General features: G+C 47.9%; 1 protein-coding gene across 1 annotated transcript in view; it reads left to right on the plus strand.

Annotated features, from left to right (window-relative positions):
- Positions 1–18,123, plus strand: part of Slc6a3 (solute carrier family 6 member 3) — a 40,593-nt gene extending 22,470 nt beyond the window's left edge. The window contains exons 6-14 of the mRNA XM_036206934.1: positions 2,413–2,516; positions 3,684–3,808; positions 5,831–5,943; positions 7,001–7,129; positions 7,572–7,671; positions 9,275–9,375; positions 10,955–11,122; positions 12,171–12,242; positions 16,641–18,123. Of these exons, the coding sequence (XP_036062827.1) occupies positions 2,413–2,516; positions 3,684–3,808; positions 5,831–5,943; positions 7,001–7,129; positions 7,572–7,671; positions 9,275–9,375; positions 10,955–11,122; positions 12,171–12,242; positions 16,641–16,664 (936 nt within the window). The 3' untranslated portion in view covers positions 16,665–18,123. The remainder of the gene's footprint in view (positions 1–2,412; positions 2,517–3,683; positions 3,809–5,830; positions 5,944–7,000; positions 7,130–7,571; positions 7,672–9,274; positions 9,376–10,954; positions 11,123–12,170; positions 12,243–16,640) is intronic.
- Positions 18,124–21,886: the final 3,763 nt, after the last annotated feature.

Raw genomic sequence — 21,886 nt, forward strand, 5'->3', positions numbered from 1 at the left:
ATGTGAGGTCAGCAGATACAGGCTGGCCTGTTCACCTGTCTCCTTCATAGGCAGGGTTAGTGGAGGAGGGATCATAAGACATTTAAGGGAGCTGAGATGGAGAGAACGAGACAGGGAAATGGCCATCTCTGGCTCTCCACAGGGAGAAGGGTATGCCAGTCAGAGCACCCTGAACACCCTTCATCTCCTTCACCTGTGACACTACTGGTCCCAGGAGGGGTGTGTGTGTGTGTGTGTGTGTGTGTGTGTGTGTGTGTGTGTGTGTATGTAAATTGTCATCAAGAGCACAATCTGTGGCTCTGAATTAATTTTCTTCAGGGCTGAGCTGCCTTAGGGCCCCATGAACTAAGGTCCATCTTTGGGAGTCTGAATTCCTGACCCCACTGAAGGTTTCTTAATCTTAAGTAAAGGAAGGAGTTATTCTAGGTTAGAAAATTTGGAGGCCTCATGAAATATGGGCTCTTTCAGGCTATAGGAGAGGTTCCTGAGAGGGGAAAAGGGCAGCTCCATCTTTGGAGAGCAATGAAAGCAGCCATCTTTGAGATGTACTCGTGACAGAATTCCGTGAGGGGTTGTTGGAAGTCATGTGATCTGGGTCAGGACAGATGATAAACCCCAAAGACAACAAGGAAGCTTAGACACCGGTAGTCCTGCTAGAAGGGTGTAGATTTCTACTGAGACTGGATGTAGGACAGGAGGTTTGTGGGTCTCCAATGGGGTAGGGCAGGAGGGCTGGAAGGCTGAAGGGCTGCAGATCCATACTGGGTCTGAGTCACGAGGTCCTTTAGGAGTTTGCTGCCTGATATAAACCTGAGGCAGAAGCAGGCAAGAATGGGCTGAGATGATCGGGGTAAGGAAGACTCAGCAGGGACTGTATCATCATGAGTCTATGTTTGAGAATTCAAGAAAGAAAGAAAAAGTGAAGGTCACTAGAGTCTCAGCAAGCGGACATGCACCCCACAAAAGAAAGCAGAGAGACTGCATGTGAGGTGCTGAGAAAAAAAAAAAGGCAAGTCACAAAGATGAGAGGTTGTGAAAAATTAAGGTGATGGCAAGACTGGATGGATGGAAGGTAGACAATAGGTAGATAGATGCTAGATAAGTATTGATACTTAATTTGATTGCTAATAGATGATTGAATGATACATGATAGAAACAAGTACCTAGATAATCAAATATATAAACAGAAAGAACCAATGAAGGAAAAAAAAAGGAAGTTGTTTCTAGTACCCTGTGGGAAAGTGCTCCAGGTAAGGTCAGCCAGGCTTCTGAGCAGGACCCAGGGAGACACTGAGTGGGGTGCGACAGAGGCCCAAGCAAAGTGCGTGTTGAGAACCTTATGAATGGCACACCAAAATCTCTGGGGGAATAAACTGGGTGAACACTGGGACTACGTGAGAAACCAGAACTTGTTGGTGATATTGTTCCTACCTGAACCACCTCGATGGGTGAGCTTGCTGTAACAGAGGGGCCACACAGGACAGCTAAGCAGGAACCCTCTACTGACTGACCACCTGCTCAACCACTCTGGACCTGACCTCTCCACCATGCTGAGGAACTAGTTGTCTCTGCAACCTTGACCTCCTGGATGGCCAGCTGTTGTCAAACATGTAGTCCCCAACACTGAGATAGCCCGAAGCTCTTGCCATTGCTACCCAAAAGAGAGAGATGCCAGGTCCCTTGTTGCCTTGGCTCCCATGGTACAGGGCTCCTCAGCAGCATCAGGTCCTCTGCTCCACAAACTCAGGACAGCTACTTCAGACATCCTCAGCTTGTCCACTGCAGATCCCAGTGACAGATTCTGATATTCTTGCTCAGTGCTGAGACCTCTGAGTTACCCTGGGCTACATGATGCTCAGGAACAACTCCTAGTACTGTCAGATCCCAAATAATTCAGGTGGTAGATCCCTGGAAAAGGGCTATGCAGTAGCTGTTCGGCCCAGCTCCCTATATCTGAGCATGACCCTAACCCAAGCAGGTTACCCCTGACTTTATCATTTTGGTACAACCATCAATTCTTGCACCTTTCTTTTCACAAATAGAGAAATGGACCTGCTATTCCCGGACATCTATGTCTGGCCTCAGGTTGCCTGGGGCTCTGGGCATGTGCTCCCTGAAACCACAAGTTGATACACAGACATACAACCTCCCTTTCTCCATGCCCTTTCAGGCCAGGGATGTAGGAAGGCTCATTTCCTGAGACAGGTGCCTACCACCGCCAAGCATGTAAATCCCATTTGCTGAGAACTTTTGCCGCCTCAGCTGGAGGTGAACATGGAGTATCATTGGGAAGCCTGTGCTGTCATTTGGAAGATTGCCTCATGACAGCTCCCACTCTCCCCTCTGGTATAACTTGCATCCCACAATTCTCTCTAATCATGTCTCATGCTCTCCTGTCTCTGGCTGTGACAGGTGTGGATTGATGCTGCCACCCAGGTGTGCTTCTCCCTGGGCATTGGTTTTGGGGTGCTGATTGCCTTCTCCAGTTACAATAAGTTCACCAACAACTGCTATAGGTAAGCCTCAAGCTACCATTGCTGGGGGATGGTCTGCAAAACCTAGTCAGTGTCACTGAGCCCAGGGTCTGCCTCTTGGAAATGAAGCATTCCTGGAGGAAAAATCACATACCATCTTCCAACAAAATCTTGCATCTCACTTTAAAGAAGATACTGAGACATGAGGTGACATGTGTCACCTTCAGGGAAGAGTCAGATCCCCAGGACAAGGTGGCAGACTAGCCCTTCCTCTGCAGATGCACCATCATCTATTTCTCCCTTTTGCTATTCTCCATCCTCACTCTCACCCCCACCCCCTACCCCCCATGGATTTCCTCTCCTCTGCTCAGGGTTGATTTACCTAAGACCTTCATCTAGGGTACTTAACTCTAGCCCTCATAGCCTAAACTGAGGGATCCTGGGCCTGGGAGCATTTCCCTGGTGCTGAGAAGCTTAGCCTGAGTCACCTACAACTACATGCTGGAACCCCATCAGAAAGTTCTAAACCTAAAATGCAGCATTTCCTCCTAAAAACAGAAGCAGTCGATCCTGAGATCTGCCCTCTTCGAGCTTAGTGGGCACTGAAAATATAGAATAAACAGAGAAATGGTTCCGAGTCACCAAAGGAGGTTGCATGGAGGGAAATAAAGTGGAGGGCGGGTGTGGACCACAGTCCTGAGGCAGGTCCTATGTGGAGCCCAGGTGTGTGCCTAGGTGGGCACTCTACAGGGACGTGTTTGGGTCCTCCAGTGTAGACTGGCCACAGTGGAGAACCCTGACTTTCCCAGTGGTCTCCAGGCTTGCCTCCATCCCTGATTGTCAGTGCTTAGTGTGGATTCACCTGACCAGCCACCTTAGCATCCCCATGTGTGCAGGAAAACTTTCTTTTACCACCCCTAAACCTGTGTATGCCCAGGTTCCAGGATTCCTGATGAGGTGACCCAGTGCCATGATGGCTGTGTAAGTGGGACACAGGGTGGTTATCTTTTCCACTGTCCTGAACCCTGACAGAACCCAGGAGTACCAGAAAGGTTCTCCCAGTCGAAGGTGCTTTGATAGTGCTCCTCTCAGGAGCTGCCCTCCGAGCCTGCCCATCCCCTTCCCTAGATGCTGAAAATGGGTAATAACAGCTGGCTTCCCAGAGCCACAGCTTAACTGGTACCAGGATAGTCTGTCTTGTTCCTACAGGGATGCAATCATCACCACATCTATTAACTCCCTGACAAGCTTCTCCTCTGGCTTCGTCGTCTTCTCCTTCCTGGGGTACATGGCCCAGAAGCACAACGTGCCCATCGGGGATGTGGCCACAGATGGTGAGCCCCCACCCACCACATCTCGCTCTCCCTCGGGAGTGAGGCCAGAAGGACATGACAAGACCCAAAGGATGCTGGGTATAAGAACTGCTGAGTCAAATGAGAACCACCATGGCCAGCCTGTGGTTGTGTGGCTTACCAGCCCCAGCCCAACGCCCAGGTTCTTCCTGCTCCGCTTCCTCCATACTGTCTGTGCTGGGCTCACATGAAACCAAGTGGTTCAACCAACACCTTAGTCCCTCAGCCTGTTCCCTGTAGATAGTGTGTGGAGGTCTGAGTGGACATCATCAGACATTGTCATTTGAGTCCCCTAGGAGTTCATGCCGTGGTGGAGTATGTAAAGCTCAGGGGAAGGGAAGACTGAGCTTTTCCAGTCATGTAGTGTCAGGACAGGAAGGTACTAGGCTTCAACTTGGCTTGCCAAATTGAAGCAGCTTGTTTCTGACATCAGCTATCAATGTTTCCTAGTGAGTGTCCAGAGATCATGGCAGGCTTGGATGAGATTTGGGTCTAATCAGAAAAGTCCTGGAGTCTTTGGCAAATGACCTCCGCTTCCTTCTCATTTGCCTGACTTTTGGACATTGTTTTGGACACCAAATGTCTCTCCACACCCAGAAGTTATGACTAAGAGTAGCAAAGGAGGGGGGACTCAGTGTGGCCAGGTGACGTGATGTTTTCATCCATTTTTTCTGTAACAAAATGTCCGAAGCTCAATGACTTTACAAAGGTTAATTTAGTTTACAGAGGTCTAAGAGCACACAACCGTGAGTGTGTCTTTGGTGAGGGCCTCCAGATGGAAGAGAGAGAAAGGAAGCAGCCCAGTGCAGTTGGGCTAAACACGTAGCCTTGCTTTGTAAGTGCCCACTCTCTACAATAAGTTATACTCATCAGCCTTCCATCACTGTGATAAAATACATAAGAAAATCAGTTTGAAAAAAGAGAAGGCTTGTTTGGGCTCAGTTTCAGTGATCTGAGCCCAGGATCCCTTGGTCATCACTTTGGGCATGTGGTAAGACAGAACTTCATGGTGGGTTCAGTATGGTAAGACAAGCTTCTGAGCTCCTGATGGCTAAGAAACCAAGGACATGCATATGACCTACTTCCCCCAGCTAGATCCCCCCACAAGAGCCCATTCAGAATGAATTCATCCACCAATGGTATTGATTTCCCCAAGATCCAACCACCTTCAACACACCAGAAACTGTGGACTAGGTCTTCAATACATGGATGATCAGAAAGTTCTACATCCAAAATGTAACATCAATCCAGTCCCAAGAGACCCACTTCTGAGAGATGTAATTCAACACCTATAGATAAACAACCTCTTCATGAGGGTGGTGCCCCCTTAACCCAGTAACTCTTAAAGGTCCTACTATCTCATTATCAATCTATCTTCAATTAAATTTCAACATGAAGAACTGGAAAGATGGCTCAGTCGATTAAGTGCTTGTCACGAGAGCATGAGAGCCTGAGTTCAATCTCCAGACTTTATAGTGTATGTGTCTGTGTGTGTGTGTGTGTGTGTGTGTGTGTGTGTGTGTGTGTGTGTGTGTTAGTGCACGTGTGGGGGCATGCATGATCTCTGCAGGAAAGCTAACTGGAAAGACATCTGAGGCAGAAGTATCTGCCGATCCTTTTCTCTGACCCATGTTTTTATTTTACTCCTCCTATTCTTATGGACAAACGTGAGTTGGGGAACAGTGGTGCAAACTGGCTGAGCAGATCTCTCAGGTGACTGTCTACCATGTGCTCTTGGGGCACTCCAGCCAGTGTCTGCTACATTCTCAGGAAGCAGGACTCCTGAGGAGAAACAGAAGGAAAGCAGCAAGGGAGAGTCCCAAGTGATCTGAGCATTGGCCACATTGGCTGGCTAAGAGACCTTTCAGGATGGTGGGGCAGCAGCAAGCAAACTGTGACAAGTAGGGTATTGGGAGGCAAACTGTGGCTGTGGTGAGCTCTGGGTGTGACAAGAGGGGAAGCAAGGAGCAAGTTTGTGGCAGTGATGAGGGTTTCTGCCTGTAGGACCTGGGCTGATCTTCATCATCTACCCTGAGGCAATTGCCACACTCCCACTGTCCTCGGCCTGGGCTGCTGTCTTCTTCCTCATGCTGCTCACTCTGGGTATCGACAGTGCTGTGAGTAATGCATACCTCAAGCTCCACAGCTGTGCCTCATTGTTGGCTTGTTCCTGGGGATAATGCCCTACTGGGCAAGGCTTGACCCCAAACAGTTCTCAAACCTCATGTGCTTGGCACAGGTTCAAACATCCCCATGACCACTGTAGACCCTCTCTGGACCTGACTGGTAGTCGTTGAATTGTAGCTTACTCTTTTCTTCCCAAATCCAGTATCAGGGTCTGAGCACACACAGCAGAGCCCCAGTAGTTAAAAGGTTGGCTCATAAAGGCAGAGTGACTGGACACCCCTGCTCAGCAAGGCCTTCCCTGACCTCTGGACCCCCTTATGATGGTCAGATGCTGGCTGTAGCACAGGCTGGGCCTTGGAAACTCTTTGCAGCCTCCTGGTGTACAACTTCAAAAGGGCTAGGGCCAATGAGCACTCTTAGACCCTGTCAGCCCCATCAACTGCTCAAGACCATATACTGAGTCCTAATATCAGAATTGGCTGGTAGCAGCTTTGGGCTGCCCCATGCCATTTACACACCCTGACTGAGCTCAGCAATTATATGCTTCCTGGAAATCCTGAACCAGGAACCACTCTTCCCAAGAGCATGGATCTCATACCACAGACCCACCTCCATCATACACCCAGCTGGTAGCCCATGAGTTTCTTGTCTTATATTCAGGATGGCACATCTTATGTGCATTGCTTGCAGACCCCAGGCCCTACCTGGCTAGTCCCATTGTAGTTCAACTTGAGGACATATCCAATGCCCAGCCTGGGGCTGTGCTTGAGGGAGGGAGAGTTTCCTTTAGTCATGCACCCCATCACTCTTGTAAGACTTTCAGCCACTTGGCACTTAGTAGGCCCAGTGACTTCAAGGTAACTGTGGCTGCCATCCATAGAATCTTTCTGAGGCCTGTGTCAGCCAGGGAGCCTTATCAAGGGCTCTTCTTGTCTTACCCCAAGTCTGTTGTACATTCCCTTCACACCTACCCTGAGCGTATACTCAGTAAATGAAAAATCAATCACTAGGAGAGTAGTGTCAACCACCATTCTCTGTGTCCTACAGATGGGGGGCATGGAGTCTGTGATCACTGGGCTTGTTGATGAGTTCCAGCTACTACATCGGCACCGGGAGCTCTTCACTCTTGGCATTGTCCTGGCCACCTTCCTGCTGTCCCTCTTCTGCGTCACCAATGTATGTAGTTGCCTGCCCCTGATGTGTCAGCCCTGGTGCCTGGCAGCACAGCTGGTGGCCATGGGAACAGATACACTGCATCATTTCTAATAAGCCTCATCCTCTCCCTCAAATAAACCTACTTCCCTGTAGTCACAGGCAGGGCAAACACAGTCTGGAAGCTAGTTCCAGAGAGAGTTCAGCATTTAAACAACATCCAGAATGCCCCTTCCACTGAAGCTGCCTTCCTAGGGGTGGAGAAGGGATGGAAAGTGGCAGAGTCCTGTCTGTGGTATCTTGGCCACTTCTACTAAGGTGACACCACCAAGCTTGGAATTTGAGTGTCTCTGTTGCTTATGAACAGGATATATCTCCAGAGTGAACTCACAGGATGGGTTACCTTTTAGGGAAATTTTTTTGATAGACAGCTGCTACAGCTGTCCCCAAGCTCCTTCTCTTCCAGGGTGGCATCTATGTCTTCACACTGTTGGACCATTTTGCAGCTGGCACGTCCATCCTCTTTGGTGTGCTCATTGAAGCCATTGGGGTGGCCTGGTTTTATGGTAAGTCTTGGTCAGACCAGCACTGTGGCACAAATGTGTCAGCTGGGCTAATGGCTTCTGGCTTGCTTTCGGTCAAAACCACTTTGAAAAGAGGCATTTGGATTACACTGGACTCTAGAAGTTGGCTCTCATGGCATCACAGGGTATATGGCCAGGGCCTGTCTACTGAATCAAGAAGGACAGCCAGCCAAGTGGCTACCTGGGAAGTCATGTGTGGTTAGAGATGTTCAGAGAGGGTGTGTTGTGTGGGAGAGTAAGGCTTATTGAATGCTGGGCCCTTTATGACAAACTGGCAAAAGGTAAATACCCCCATCCAGCTAGCCAGGACTCTACCAACAAGCACAGAATAGCTTCAGCTCCATCTGGGCAGTCTGGTCTCCATGTCATTGCAGAGACCTTGGTCATATAATTCAGTTGGTCTGTGAGATGGATGTCAAACCATGGCCACTTCCCACAGGTGCATCTCACATGTACCTACTGGACAGGCCCCTTGACCAGCTGAGTTGCTTGAGCATAAGTCAGAACCATAGGTCCTCCTGTGAGAATAGCCCATCAGCCATGTATGTGCTAAATGTCCCTGGGGGTCTAGAGCTGCTCACAGGCCTCCTAAGAGCTGCAGGATCCTAGGGGCCTCAAGTATTTGGCTGGGGTCCACCCTTTCCCACCCACTCCCAGTCTTTTTGCCACAGTGTGGTTCTAGTGGTGTCCTGGAACTTGAATGGAGCTCTAAGCAGGAGACCTTGATCAGAGATCCAGTAAGAGACTCATTCTAATGAGACCATGATGTCTGCTGAGCTTTTCAAAGCTGGGCACCCCACTGCAGTCTCATGATCCAGAGACCAGGCCAGAAGTGGGTGAAGAGAGTCACAGTTAAGATCTCCTTACCAATTCCTGAATAAGAAAAGCTGAATAATATTGCTGAAGGATGTTTCTAAAGTGTACGGCTAGGAGAAATACCAGTTATTAAATGTCTAGAGACAGCTTTAAATTAAAAAACATTACACACATACACACATGCACACTGGAATATTCATCCTTTAAAAAGGGAGAGATTCTGGCACATGTTCCAACATGGATGAACCTCAGGGACACATGCTAACTGAAGCAAGCAAGTCCCTGAAGGACATATACTGTGGTGCCACCTACATATGATCCCTCAAGGGACCAAGTCCCTAGACACAGAGTGGAATGCTAAGAGTTGGGGTGGGATTTGGAGATGAATGGACAGAGTCTCAGTTGGGGAAGATGAGAAAACTCTGAAGATGGAAGGTAGTGATGCAGCCATTAAGCTGACCCTCAAAATAGTAAGTTTTGTGTTGGATGTGTTTTGCCACAGTATTTGACAGGTGAGAAATTACTGTTTGCAGAAGGTGGTAGGAAGGATGGGGGACCTGGAGAAGGAACTCTAGCAGGGTAGGGACAAAGTATTGCTGGGCCCTCAATTCACCCAGCAGATCACAGGCCTCTTGGAGGCATCATCAGAGTCAATTAGCGCAGGCTGAGTATAGTCGAGGATATGGGGTCTGAGGGGTGAGGCCCTGGTGTAAAGAACCTATGTATGCCTAGCTTCATGACCAGTCCCACGGCTGTCTCTTCCCCTTAGGTGTCCAGCAATTCAGCGATGACATCAAGCAGATGACAGGGCAGAGACCCAACCTGTACTGGCGGCTATGCTGGAAACTGGTCAGCCCCTGCTTCCTCCTGGTAAGAACCATGGGCCTTGACACTTCTTGCCTCTGCCCTTGAATCCATTACAATGCCTTGAGATCACTGAGAAAGATGTCAGAGAGTTCACCTTGATTCATGCAGCGATTAGCAGTGACGTAGATCCAACTGATATATGTAGCTACACAAGCCAGCTTACAACCCTCTGCAGCCTGAAGGAAACACTTACACCCACTCAGTTGGTCATAGGTAGAATACAGCCAGTGTCAATGACCAGGGGGACCTGCCTGGGAAACCCCACAGCACTGGCGGCGGCGGCGGCGGCGGCGGCGGCTGCTTCTTCTTCTTCCTCTTCTTCCTCTTCTTCCTCTTCTTCCTCTTCTTCCTCTTCTTCCTCTTCTTCCTCTTCTTCCTCTTCTTCCTCTTCTTCCTCTTCTCCTCCTCCTCCTCCTCCTCCTCCTCCTCCTCCTCCTCCTCCTCCTCCTTCTTTTGAGCTGAGGATCAAACCCAGGGCCTTGCGCTTGCTAAGCAAGTGCTCTGCCACTGAGCTAAATCCACAACCCTTGCACTGGCTTCTTGTCTCTGACTGAAACAGTTGATCCTTTCTTAACTATCCTATCTCCTAGTTGATAAGCCCCCTCCCCAACATGAAAGAGCTGACCTCAATCTTAGGAGACACAATGAAGTATTTGAGCTCTATTCTATATTGCTTCATGGTATTAGAGAAAACCTATAAATTATGCTAAGCAGTTCATCCCACCAACTTCATGGAAGCATAATTTATGTAATTTTAAACCTAATTTTAAAACCCATTTTATATAAAGTTATGACCTTAGCAGAAAAAAAAAATGTTACCTCATGTTTCTCTAAGTGACTGTGTTATCTCCTGGCCACAGCAGGCAGTGCACACTGAAGGCATGTTATTATGTGACCTCTGCAGCATATCACACTCCCAAACAAACTGACCAGATCAAAATCAACTTACATGTAGGGGTGTGGCTTTATCAGACACAGTGCTTTATAAGAAATGTGTCATCTGCTGGAACAAAAACAAGTATGAGATATGTGGGTCCAAATGTATTTTCCAAGATGGACAGTAAACTTTGCTGACCCTGAGAAATACACAAGTAGAATTTGCCCCTAAAAAAAAAAATGCATCCTAAGGCACACTGACTGGACTTCCGATGCTTGGAAGGGCTATTATGCCCAGGTACAAAGACCATGTGTAATTATGCAGTTCATGCCAATCATGTGTACAAAGTACAGGGGTAGTATGAGCACGTGTTTAAGTACACTGTGCACATGCAAGCATAGGGTATAAATACATAGTGCATATATTGGGTGCAGTATAGGCACAAGCAGTCTGGTAGGCACACATGTAAGCACACTTATATGTAATGTAGAAATAAAGTACATGTGTAGCTACACAGCATGTGTACAGGTATACCATTGGTGCCTCAGGAAGATGTCATATTGCTTAGGCCAGGCCCAGGTAGCCTGGCGGGGGATGGCACTTGTGGCTTATGTGGCTAGGAGACCTTCTGTAGATCACTTGCTGGTTTTCTGCTCTATCTTCGCACCTGCCTTTGTGCCTGACCTCTGTGCCCATTTATTTCAGTATGTGGTCGTGGTCAGCATTGTGACCTTCAGACCCCCACACTATGGAGACTACATCTTCCCAGACTGGGCCAATGCACTGGGCTGGATCATTGCCACATCCTCAATGGCCATGGTGCCAATTTATGCAACCTATAAGTTCTGCAGCCTGCCAGGGTCCTTCCGAGAGGTGGGTGTTTTCAAGGGGGCTCCTCACCCTAAATAGTTCAGGTGTCCCCATCCCTGGACCATCTCAGCCTGCGGGAGGCTGGAGGTCGGGACATGATGGCAATAATAGGCTGGTGTAACAGAAAAGAGGGGCATGTATGTGTATGCCATATTTGTGTTTGTGTGTTCTGGTGTGCCTACAATTGTGACTGTGTGTGTGTGTGTGTGTGTGTGTGTGTGTGTGTGTGTATGCACACATCACATCTATGACTGACGATACATACCTATTTGTCTTTGTGTGCACGTGTGCCAGTGTATCTATATGATTTGCATCCATGTGTCTGTGTGATACCAGTCTTTGCCTACATGTCCTGCTTGACCTGCCCTGGCTACTATTCCTGGAGGAGTAAGACCTTATATGATGGAATTGTGAGTGGACTAATAGTTCCCAGATACCATCCACACTTGAGTTCCAGGGGCTTCTTAAAGCAGTTTCCCTGGATTGAGCAGCAAAGCCCATTGTACCTGTGGGGCCAAAGGACTACACCATGCAGCCCTAGTGTCCCTTGGTGTTGGATACTGCAGCAGGTCCCTCATCTCACGGACTGGCACTCTGAGGTCCCTCTGTCAGACTGGCCATACTGGGTCTAGAACAGAACAGAGTGTATGGTCAGAGGACAGCCCTTCTGCTCCCAAACTTAGAAGGAATAGGGCTGCCAGTGTCCAGTTGAGAATTAAAGACAATCCTGGGACCTGAAGTTTATTCTGGGGGACCAGGTAACCTCCAGGCTCTAAGAACGGATGAGTAGAAGGAAGCAATACTTCATGTGGGGGTAAGTAACAGACCCTGAGGGACCTGCATGCATCCACTGAGGAAGAGAGATCTCAGCTAACACTGCACGCACTGTGTATCAGAGCATCGTTGGTTTGCTCTCATTCAGAGTTAAGGACCTGAGGCTGTGGCCCCTGAGCCTGACTCCTTTTGTGGGAGTCCTCATTGTATAATGGGTGCTGGCTTATCTATGCCAACCTGGGCCCCATGCCATACCAACAACCCCATTCTCTCTTAGAAACTGGCCTATGCCATCACACCTGAGAAAGACCGCCAGCTAGTGGACAGAGGGGAGGTGCGCCAGTTCACGGTGAGTCTGACACCCTGTTCAACCTCGGAGGCGATTCAGAGAGACTTGAATAGTATCCTCTGACTGCCCTAACACCCACAGGACCCACAGCTGCTCTAGCAGCCCCGAAGACCCGGAGGCTGTGTACAGAAAAGCACTTGGCACACCAGCTGATCTTTGACGCTATCTAGGGCCACCCAGAAGCCTGAGGTGGTAGACAGGGCAGTAGAAGTTGTTCATGGAGATGAGCAGCCAGGATGACATTGGCAGGGATGCCTGCATGAGGGGAAGAGCCCTGTGGGGACAAATGTGAGAGTCTCTGGGATCTATGCCCTCCATTCTTGGAGAGATGACAGGAAAAGGACCGTGAGACAGAGGGCCTGAAGTAACTCAGGAAGCAGGGCCAGGAGGGCTGGGGTTCACAAGGAACGGCTCATGAAAGCTTAGAGTTAGTCAGATGTCCATCAGGGTACCTGAGGGCAGGGAGGCCAAACTGAGTGAGAGTAGAGTCAGGCCTGGTCAGGTGTCCATGGAGAAAGCAGGAGGCCGGGGAGGCACCAATGAAAGAGGAGGATCCTCAGACCCCTGGGTTCACTTCTGCCCTCTCTGAGAGCCAGGTGAGTTCTTGTGTCCCACGGGCAGGTGACATGTGCTAGGAGCGCGCATGTGCAGAGGCTGTTCCCTCCTCCCACAATGCTCTGGTGGTGACTGGAGCTGCACCTGGTATCTTGGGCATGTGTAAAAGCATCCCTTTCCCTTTCTCAGTGGCCGGAAGACTTGGGTGTCTTTTGCCACACTAACATGGGCCTCAAGTTTCAGCTGATCATCCAATGAGGTCGACTGAGCCACTCACATATGGGGCGCTTCATCTTGACACCTTTAACTGTTAGTCCGGTTTTGTTTCTATTTTCCCCCTCGTTTCCTTCTCTTGGTTGAGCTTTTTGCTGCTTCTTACTCCTCTGATCTGTTTCAACTTGCTTGGAACTGGCGTGTTTCAATTCTTTAAGTAGTTGTCTTTGAGGGTGGCACACAGTTCCCTCAAAGTCCAAAGTTAGTATCTCACTTACCTTTTGAATACCACTTACAATGACTTAACCCTGCTATTGGCTACCAAGTCGTTGGCTTACATTCCATCCTTTTAGCCCACAAGTTAGACATCGCTGCTGTGGGTTTGCTGTGTCACTGCTTTGCGAGAACCACGACCTGGGGTTCATGAGTTCTCGCTGTTCATGACTTCACCACATTTTCGCTGTGCATTTTCCTTCCAGGATCATTTTCTGGATTCTCAAAAACAATCCTTGAGACATCTCCTTAATGAACTCTCACAACCGACTCCCCACCTTCAGGAGTCTATAACTATTTCATTTTGCCTGTCTCCCTGAAAGTTCACAGCCCCCCAGTCCTAAGGGCCCTTCACAGCTGTGCTTTAAAATGTTCCTTTACTCTTCTGTTTTGTCCCTGCACTCTAGAGTGTGTGCCTGGCTCCTTTGGGACTCCTATCCACACTTAGATGCTTTTGTATTTGGATTTCAGGGGCACAGTTGCACAGTGGCTCTGGTCACTGGTCCATACATTATCTGCTCACTCCCTGCATTTTCCTCTGTACCTTTGGATGCTTTCTGATGTATCTCCTTGACCATGCTTCTGTGCTTACTGAATCACTGAGAACTTCTTCTGCCTTTATTGATCCATCCATTCGTTTTAAAATTAGTCAGTGTTTTTTTGGAATGTGTAATCTTCTGTGAGCCTGTGCAGAAGGCTTACCCTCTTGCCTGTCACAGTTTCTTCTTTGAGGTTTGTTTTGGATCCTTTTGTATCTTCTATGTCTCCTTTTAACTTTTGAACAAACACAGTGAGATTATCTAAGATTTGAACTTTTCTGTCAGTTGGAGTCGGTGTCAGGCTTTGCTCACTAGAGATTTTTTTAATTTTGCTTTTTGTTCCTGGTAAAGTTTAATCAGAGCCAAGGTGTGTGGCTTTTTCTTATTGCATCCTGGATATTTTTTGTAACATCTGTGTGTGCATGCTGGGGTGGGAGTCAATGCATGCATGTGTAGGTGTGCATGCCTGTGGAGGCTGGAAAAACACCCTAGGATATTCTGGTGTCATCCTCAGGACCATGCCTGACATTTCTACAGATTCCTGGGGTTGAACTCAGGTCCTCATGCTGGCAAAGCAAGCACTTTCCAACTGAGCCCTCTCCCAGACCTCTATATATTGGATATTTTGTTTGGGTTTGGTTTTTATTTTAGACAGGGTTTCATTATGTAACTCTGGTTGGTCTGTAACTTGCTATACAGACCAGGCTGGCTTGAATTCACAGAGACAAACCTGCTTCAGCTTTCTGAGTGCTGGTATTAGAGGAATATGTCAACACACCTAACTGAATATTTTCAACACCTTTAAATATCCTTGGAGCTCCTTGGATCTTTGGAGGTGTGCTTTTTAAGACTTGTTGGGTGGGTCCTAAGAAGCATCGACATGGATCTGTCTCTCAGCCATCTCGCAGGCTTGAGTAAGGGTTTCCAACCCAGCTGCAGGAGCAGGCACTGATCCAGCCCCACAGGTCCCTCAGGGCCAGTTCCCATACCTTGTCCCAAGGCTCCTCTGGTATCACACTTGCTGCTCGGGACTCAGCCCATCTCTGTAGGTGCTCTTTGCTGCTCTGTCCAGCGAGCTCCAGCCACATAGGTCCTTCACATTCCAGGGAGTTTCCTGGGCTCTGACTGCACTCTGAAATCCAGACACCTTCCAGGCAATAGTCTGGGTAGCTGCTTCATTCATTCTTCCTGAGGTATCATATTTAACCATGGCCATCTGATGTCCAGTGTCTTGCAAACCCCATGGATACCTGTGGTGTTCAACTGAAGCTGTCTCAGATGGTAAGTTCAGTCTTGTCATTCCCTTTGGTCAGAAATCTGAGTGTAGCTCTGGTCCATCCATCTTGCCTGCTCAGTAATATTCCATTATGTCAACAGCCCATAATTTAGCCCTGTTTCTCTAATCATATCCACTGCTCTAATAGCTATGATTTGAGCCTCATTTGTTCCATCTCTGGATTCACACATGTCAGTCACTTTTTCTAGTATCCCACACATAACCATGTTATATTGTGCCAGCTGCAACATCTCCTGTCCTGGACCCTGAACTCTGGGCTCTAGGTTCTGGGTTCTAGTTCTTGATGTTCCTTGCTCAGAGCTCAGTGTTCCTGGTTTTTAAAATCTAAGTCACCCTGTACCCCGCTTTCTCTAACTATCACCTAATTGCCTGCTTCTGTTGGTGACAGGGACAGAGGGGCTGGGGCTGTCCCCAGAGCTGCTGCACTTGGACAGAATTCTGGGTTCTGGCCCTCCTCTGTGTATCTTCAGCCAGAATTCTGTTTCTTTTCTGGGCCCCATACCACCATTGGCCAGTGCCTGTGTAGGCCTAACCTGCAGACTGCCTTAGGCTCTGCCCACCTCAGGCCATGCTGTGGCATGTTCAGACCAGGACTGAAGAAGCCCCAAAGAGACATGTGAGAGGAAACCAAAAGATTATCATGTGGCAGCAATGGCCATGGCCTCTCTTCTATCTCTGGTTCAATGTGTCAGACAACAGTCTTATGAGCCGTGTTTTGAAAACACTTAGCAGCACAGATCTCTCCAGTCAGTGTGTGTCCACAAATGGCTCATGATCAGAAACATGTTGAGGAGGCAGCAGGACAGGAGGCTTCTGGTATCAATCCCCGCATCACCAGCACCATCAGCACCATCAGCACCATCAGCACCATCCACGATGCCCCCTCCACTTGCTCCTGGACCACACCCAGCAAAACAGGCTTTGGAGTGCAGCACCCCCTGGAATGGACCCAACAGTTTTAGCATGCAAGGGAAAAGGACACTACTGGGCCACTCAGAAATCAGTAGGAGGATAATATGGAGCCAGCCCTGGATCTAAAGATGTCCTGCATGTCTCACTTCAACTGCTGGTCACAAATATGCTGGCCAGTACTCTGGCCTTCTAAGCAACTGAGCTCCACAGGCATGATTATTTGTTGTTATGTTGGTTCTGTTTCATTTTGGCTTTATTCTGCTTTTTTTTTCTTTTGTTGAGACAGAATATTACCGTAGCCCAGACTAGCCTCAAACTCATAGCAATCCTCCTGCTTCAGCCTCCTGAGTGTTGTGATTACACACATTAGCCACTGAACCAGTTTCCATGTCTCTTCTTCATCAAGCAATTCAGTACTTAAAAGTGTACCGGGCCTTTGGCTCTTGGTGCCCCTCAAGAGTGGCATCCACCAGTGGTAAGCTCCCCATAGGCTAGTGGTGCCACCTGCAGAGATGAGTCCATCTTGATTTCATCACAGGGCCACTGGCCCAAAAGTGACAATTGTAAGGTCTGCTCCTCACTTCTGAATAAACGATGCTTTCTTTCCAGCTGCGGCACTGGCTGCTGGTGTAAAGTGGAAGGAGACAGCAGCCAAGTGGGCCATCTCACAACAGCAGGACAGGGAGCCAGTAAAGGAAACCCAGGCATCAAGAAAGCAGAGCCACGTCCACCCTTCCCCTTTGCTGTGTGGAAAAACAATCAAAGCACGGGCTTCAGTGTTTGACTGTTCACACCCAATTCATGCTACAAAAGAAGAGGCCTCTGTGTGTATGTGGTTGTAAGAACACACATCTCTACAGTGAGGTCAGCTGTGTCCCTGTCCCTACTGGGTGGAAAATACTTGGCTGGTATCTGGTCCCTGCAAGGCTGACTCCCCTATCTGTGGTCACCCTAGAAGAACAGATCTTGCTGTCCCCTGAACTCTAGGAGAGGGACCTTGGTACCTGTATATACACTGTGTCAGAATCCTCGTGCTCACAGTAGCTGCCTAGATCCCTTCTTTTGCTCAAATTTACAATGTCAAGTATCCTGTTTTGTCTACTGTGTAGAAGGTAGAAAAGATGGTTAACACATGCCAAGTGCTTTCCTGGTGCTTGGCTCTGAGTAGACCCTGTGACCTTAGCATCCTGATCATATATTACACGCACATAGGGTCTGTTCTGAGCCATGGAGGACAAGGGACTTGGTGCAAGTGGCCAGAGATTCTATGTTTTTTTCCTTTATGGCTGAGATAAATAGACATGAAATAAAGTTGGGATACAACCCTACTCCTAGCCCCTGGGAGACCCGTTCAGCTTGTGGTAATTTCAATATGGAATTGAAGGCCACAGAGAAAGTGTGTTCCTCACAGTGTGTCCCAACCCCTGGACACCTGCTCTGCACAGGGTTCCAAGGGAAAAGATCATGTCCTTGGCCTGGAGTCCTGCCTGATCTTTGGGGAAACACCCACTCTAGGGTTTGATTTCCCAGAGGCTCCCATCACATCAATGGACATTATCCATGTTATAAATGGCTTTTTAAAATCATATGTATGTGTGAATCAAAATTATTCTCAAAATGCAAGGTTAGTTTGTTCAACTCTGTTTGCTGATGTCCCTGTTTTTGTTTACAAGAGTAATTAGCAAAACCATAGGAAGAAGGTAAAACAAGAACCACCTTCCCACAGAGTGCTGGCTTTAGCCCCTGGAGTGAAAAGTGGATGTCATGATTTTCCTTTGAGTTAATAAATGTGAACTTTGGCCTGGCCTGTATCCCACAGAAATGGTACCACATGTCTGTTTGGAAGAGGCAAACGTAGGTGTTCTCTGCAAGCAGACATTGGCATGAGGGATCTGAGTGTGCCACCAGGTGGAAATGCAGGGCTACTGGCTTCACGACTGCAGTGTATCTGAGAAAGCCCAGGTTTACTGTCTCCTCTCTGAGGAATGGCTCCATGTAGCTATCCAGGTGTTGTCAGCATCTGCTTTTTGTCTTCATAGTACCTTGTATGGGTCCTTACAAATAATAAAAGAAATATATGTTGGAAACAGGCTCATCCATGCTGCCATGTGTTTCTTGGCTGTTATCATGTACCACATCCCAGCTTATCTGCTCATACATGGGAAAGAGGGCTGGGTCCAGCTCCCCTAGAGAGAACACTTCCATCTGAATACCCCTCAGCATGTCTCCTACCTCACTTTACATCTCCCATGCACCTCTACACCTGCTTCTCCCAAACCTGGAGCAAGTTCATATGTGGGACTCTCTCACAGGTGTGCTAGGTGTAGCAATGACCCTGCTCCAAGTCCATACCCCTGAGATGTATGTGGCACTCCCTTTGGCACTCACCTGCTCATTTCAGTAGGACACATTGTCTACCTGCCCACCTTCCTCCAGTCTTTCTCCAGTTAGCATCCTGTTAGCTCCCTCCACATCCAGACTCTGTCCCCTGGCCCAACCACAACAGCTGTCTGAGATCTCCTTTCAGAGTCAAATTCTGGGATCTTCTGAGTGGGCCTCTAGGTTCTATATCCTATTCTGTGACTGGAGGGATTCCTTGGACATTGGGAGACCAAGCCACACCTAAAGGAAACCTCCTTATGCTTGGTCTAGTATGACTTGTAACAAGTTATGTAGTTATCAACACCATGACAATACAATAGTCTCCCTATAACCCATGATAGAACAAACACTTCCATCCACATGACCTATGCCAGATCCCCCTCCACCCCTCAAAAAAAAACCTCACTTCCTTCAGGTTTTGGTCCTCTGAAAAATTATTGGAGAATCAACTACCTTGACCCCAGATCCACATAGTGAGCAAAAGCCTCACTGCTGGGGCTCACTGCCTGAATGCTGGCCATAGCAGCCTCAAGGGTGATAGATCAACTCTTGTTTGATCGTGGCCACTGTTTATACTGCAAGCCACTCTGAAGCTACACATAAAGCTGTGCTTGCTGTGGGATTTAGGGAGGAGTACACTAGCCAATGTCTGTGCTCAGGACATACACAGGGCTGGAACTACTTCCCATCCCCCGCTTCTTCCCAGCCTCCAGCTTTTAGCTGTCCACACTATGCCCTGCACAGCATAAGAGGAGAAGTCATGAGGGCTAAGTGGGAGCCAAAACTCTCAGAGATGAGTGATATGGACAAGCACCTTGAGAAAACACAGGGAACCCTATGTAGATGATGCCCCAGGACTGGGGCAGCCACTATAATATCCCTGGAACCATCAGCTGCTCTTCCAAGCATCCAAACCTAGAAGGAACTATGAAGAACATCAGTGACTGGAGGTTGACTTGCCTAGTGCTAACTACAACACATGATTCAGAAAAGGTCCAAAGGAGCAAGGGAGTGGGAAGTGTATGCTCTGAATATGTAAAGATCTCTTACAAATCAATAAAATGGTGGTTCTTTGATACAAAAATCATGAATGGATACCGAGTGATTCATCTTTAGTACTGAAGCAAACACCCAAGAAAACCAGCTCATAAAGAGAAAGAGGTTGTTTTCACTCACAGCTTTGGAGATTCCAGCCCATGACTGGTTGGTTGGTCCTATTGGCTCTGGGCAATAGCAGCAAAACCATCATGGCAATAATGAGTATCAAAATGAAACATGACAGGGAGGAAGAACTGGAGGTTAGAACAGGAACACAATCCCCTTCAAGAGCATTCCCTCTGACCTAACCCCCTCCACTAGGCTCTGCTTCCTAAAGGGTCAACTACCTCCTAACAATGTGAAACTAGAAACCAAACCTTTAGGACAGAGGCACATTGGCGTACATTCCAGATCCAAACTTCAGCAGATTCACTCCAAAGGAGGGTGGCTAAGTGGTCAGAATCCAGTGAAAGGGCTCAGACTCATTCATTATCAAAGAACCATAAGGAAACACTCACAGTCCTGCAACAGCTAAACCCTTAAAAGCCTGACAGTGTGTAGGTGAGGATAGGGGCCAAGAGCACTGGTGCATTCTGGGTAGAAGCATGCATCAGTGTGGTGGTTTGAGGAGGGTATGGCATCACCCAGGAAAGTTGACTTTCTACTTGTAGGTACTGTTGGAGCCTCTCCCCGTGTGTGGGATTTCCTTCACCCATCAGCTGTGGCAACCCCCCCACCCACTGTGGTGATGCTTCAACAGCCTACACTGTGACCTGGCCCCAGGGCCTGCCTCAGGCCTAGCCTATCACAAAGCCAACCATATCTGACATCCTTTGGGACCAGGGGAGTTGGACTCCACCTGAATCCATGTTTGCTCCTAGCCCCTTCATTTACTTGTCCTATTTTCTTAACCCTTTCTAATTTTCTCACAAGAGCCCCACCATGGAGTGAGGGTGCAAGAATCTTGCTCAGGAATTCTCAGGAGTTCAAACCTCAGATATGTGTCCACCCAAGGCTGCAATCTACCTCAGTGTGCCCACCAAGGGTCATGTGTCAAACCCAAGCCCTGTGGTATATCCTTTTGTACCCACCAGAGGTCATGTGTCCATTTTGGGTGCACCAATGATGTACCAGAGTACACACTGACACACATGCACAACTGTTCATAAACATCCATACTGGGCACAGCTGGTGTTAAACACATTCCTGCTTGGTGTAAGGGAGAACATTTAGTTAATGATACTGACTTATGGGGTAGGGCTGTAGGTTGAACTGTTGAATGTCTCCCACATATCTGAAGAAGTCCTACTCCCTAATACCTGCAAAGAAGACTTTATAGATATTTTATTGCATTTGTTGAATATGTGCACATGCATTCACATAAGCATACCATAGCATGTGTGTGGAGGTCAGAAAACGACTTGAAGAAGCTGATTCTCTCCTTCTACCATAAGAGTCCCAAGGATTGCTCAAACCATCAGGACTGAGTTCCACTTGCTGAGCCATCTTGCTGCCCTCAAAGGTGATTAAAGCAGAAGATAGAGGCACCACAGATGTTATTATGGATGGCCCTAAATCCAATGTGACTGGAGTCTATGAGGAAAGAGAAAGACTCCATGATAGAAACACAGGGAAGGTATGCCATGAGACCAGAGAAGCAAAGATGGAACAAGAGCTTCAAATCAAGTCACACTAGGATTGCCAAGCACACCAGAGGCTGGAGACCATGTGGTGCATAACTTCCCCTGACCTTCAAAGCACCCAGAGGAGCTGGCTCTCTGCATGCTGGGTAGTTTTGCATCTGTGTGGTTAATTCTGCACCTTCACATTTGACTCAACTGTAAATGGCACTGTGTGCATGCGCTTGTGTCTGTGAGTTTTGGTAAATTCTAACTTTTCATAATGTTTTAACTGCCTCATACCTTTTTATTTTAATTTTAATTTTTTTTTCATTTTTACATACCAACCCTTAAACATGATTTTTTTTTTTTATAAATCTTTTGAGAATTTCAATATGCATACAGTTTGGAACATATTCAACTCATACTCCTTCCAGATTAAACCTGGCCCTACAACCCCTCCCAAATCCCTGTCCTCTTTTTTTTTCTGTTGGAACTGAGGACAGAACCCAGGGCCTTGTGCTTGCTAGGCAAAGTGCTCTACCACTGAGCTAAATCCCCAGCCTCTCTCTTTTTTTTTTTTTTATAACCTACTAGTTCTGGTTTGTGCTACCCATATACTCATGTTTATGGGGCCATCCACTACAGTATCATAGAACTATCAGGGGCCACACCCTTAAAGAAAACCGACTCTTCCTCCCTCAAGAGATATCAACTGTCAATAATTCCTCAGCTAGGAGTTGGGGCTCACCACCCTTTCATACATCCATGCAGGAATATTAATGAAGTTGGTCTTGTGCAGGCAACTATACAATA

This window comes from Onychomys torridus, chromosome 15, assembly GCF_903995425.1.
Source record: "Onychomys torridus chromosome 15, mOncTor1.1, whole genome shotgun sequence".
NCBI classification, from domain to species: Eukaryota; Metazoa; Chordata; class Mammalia; order Rodentia; family Cricetidae; genus Onychomys; species Onychomys torridus.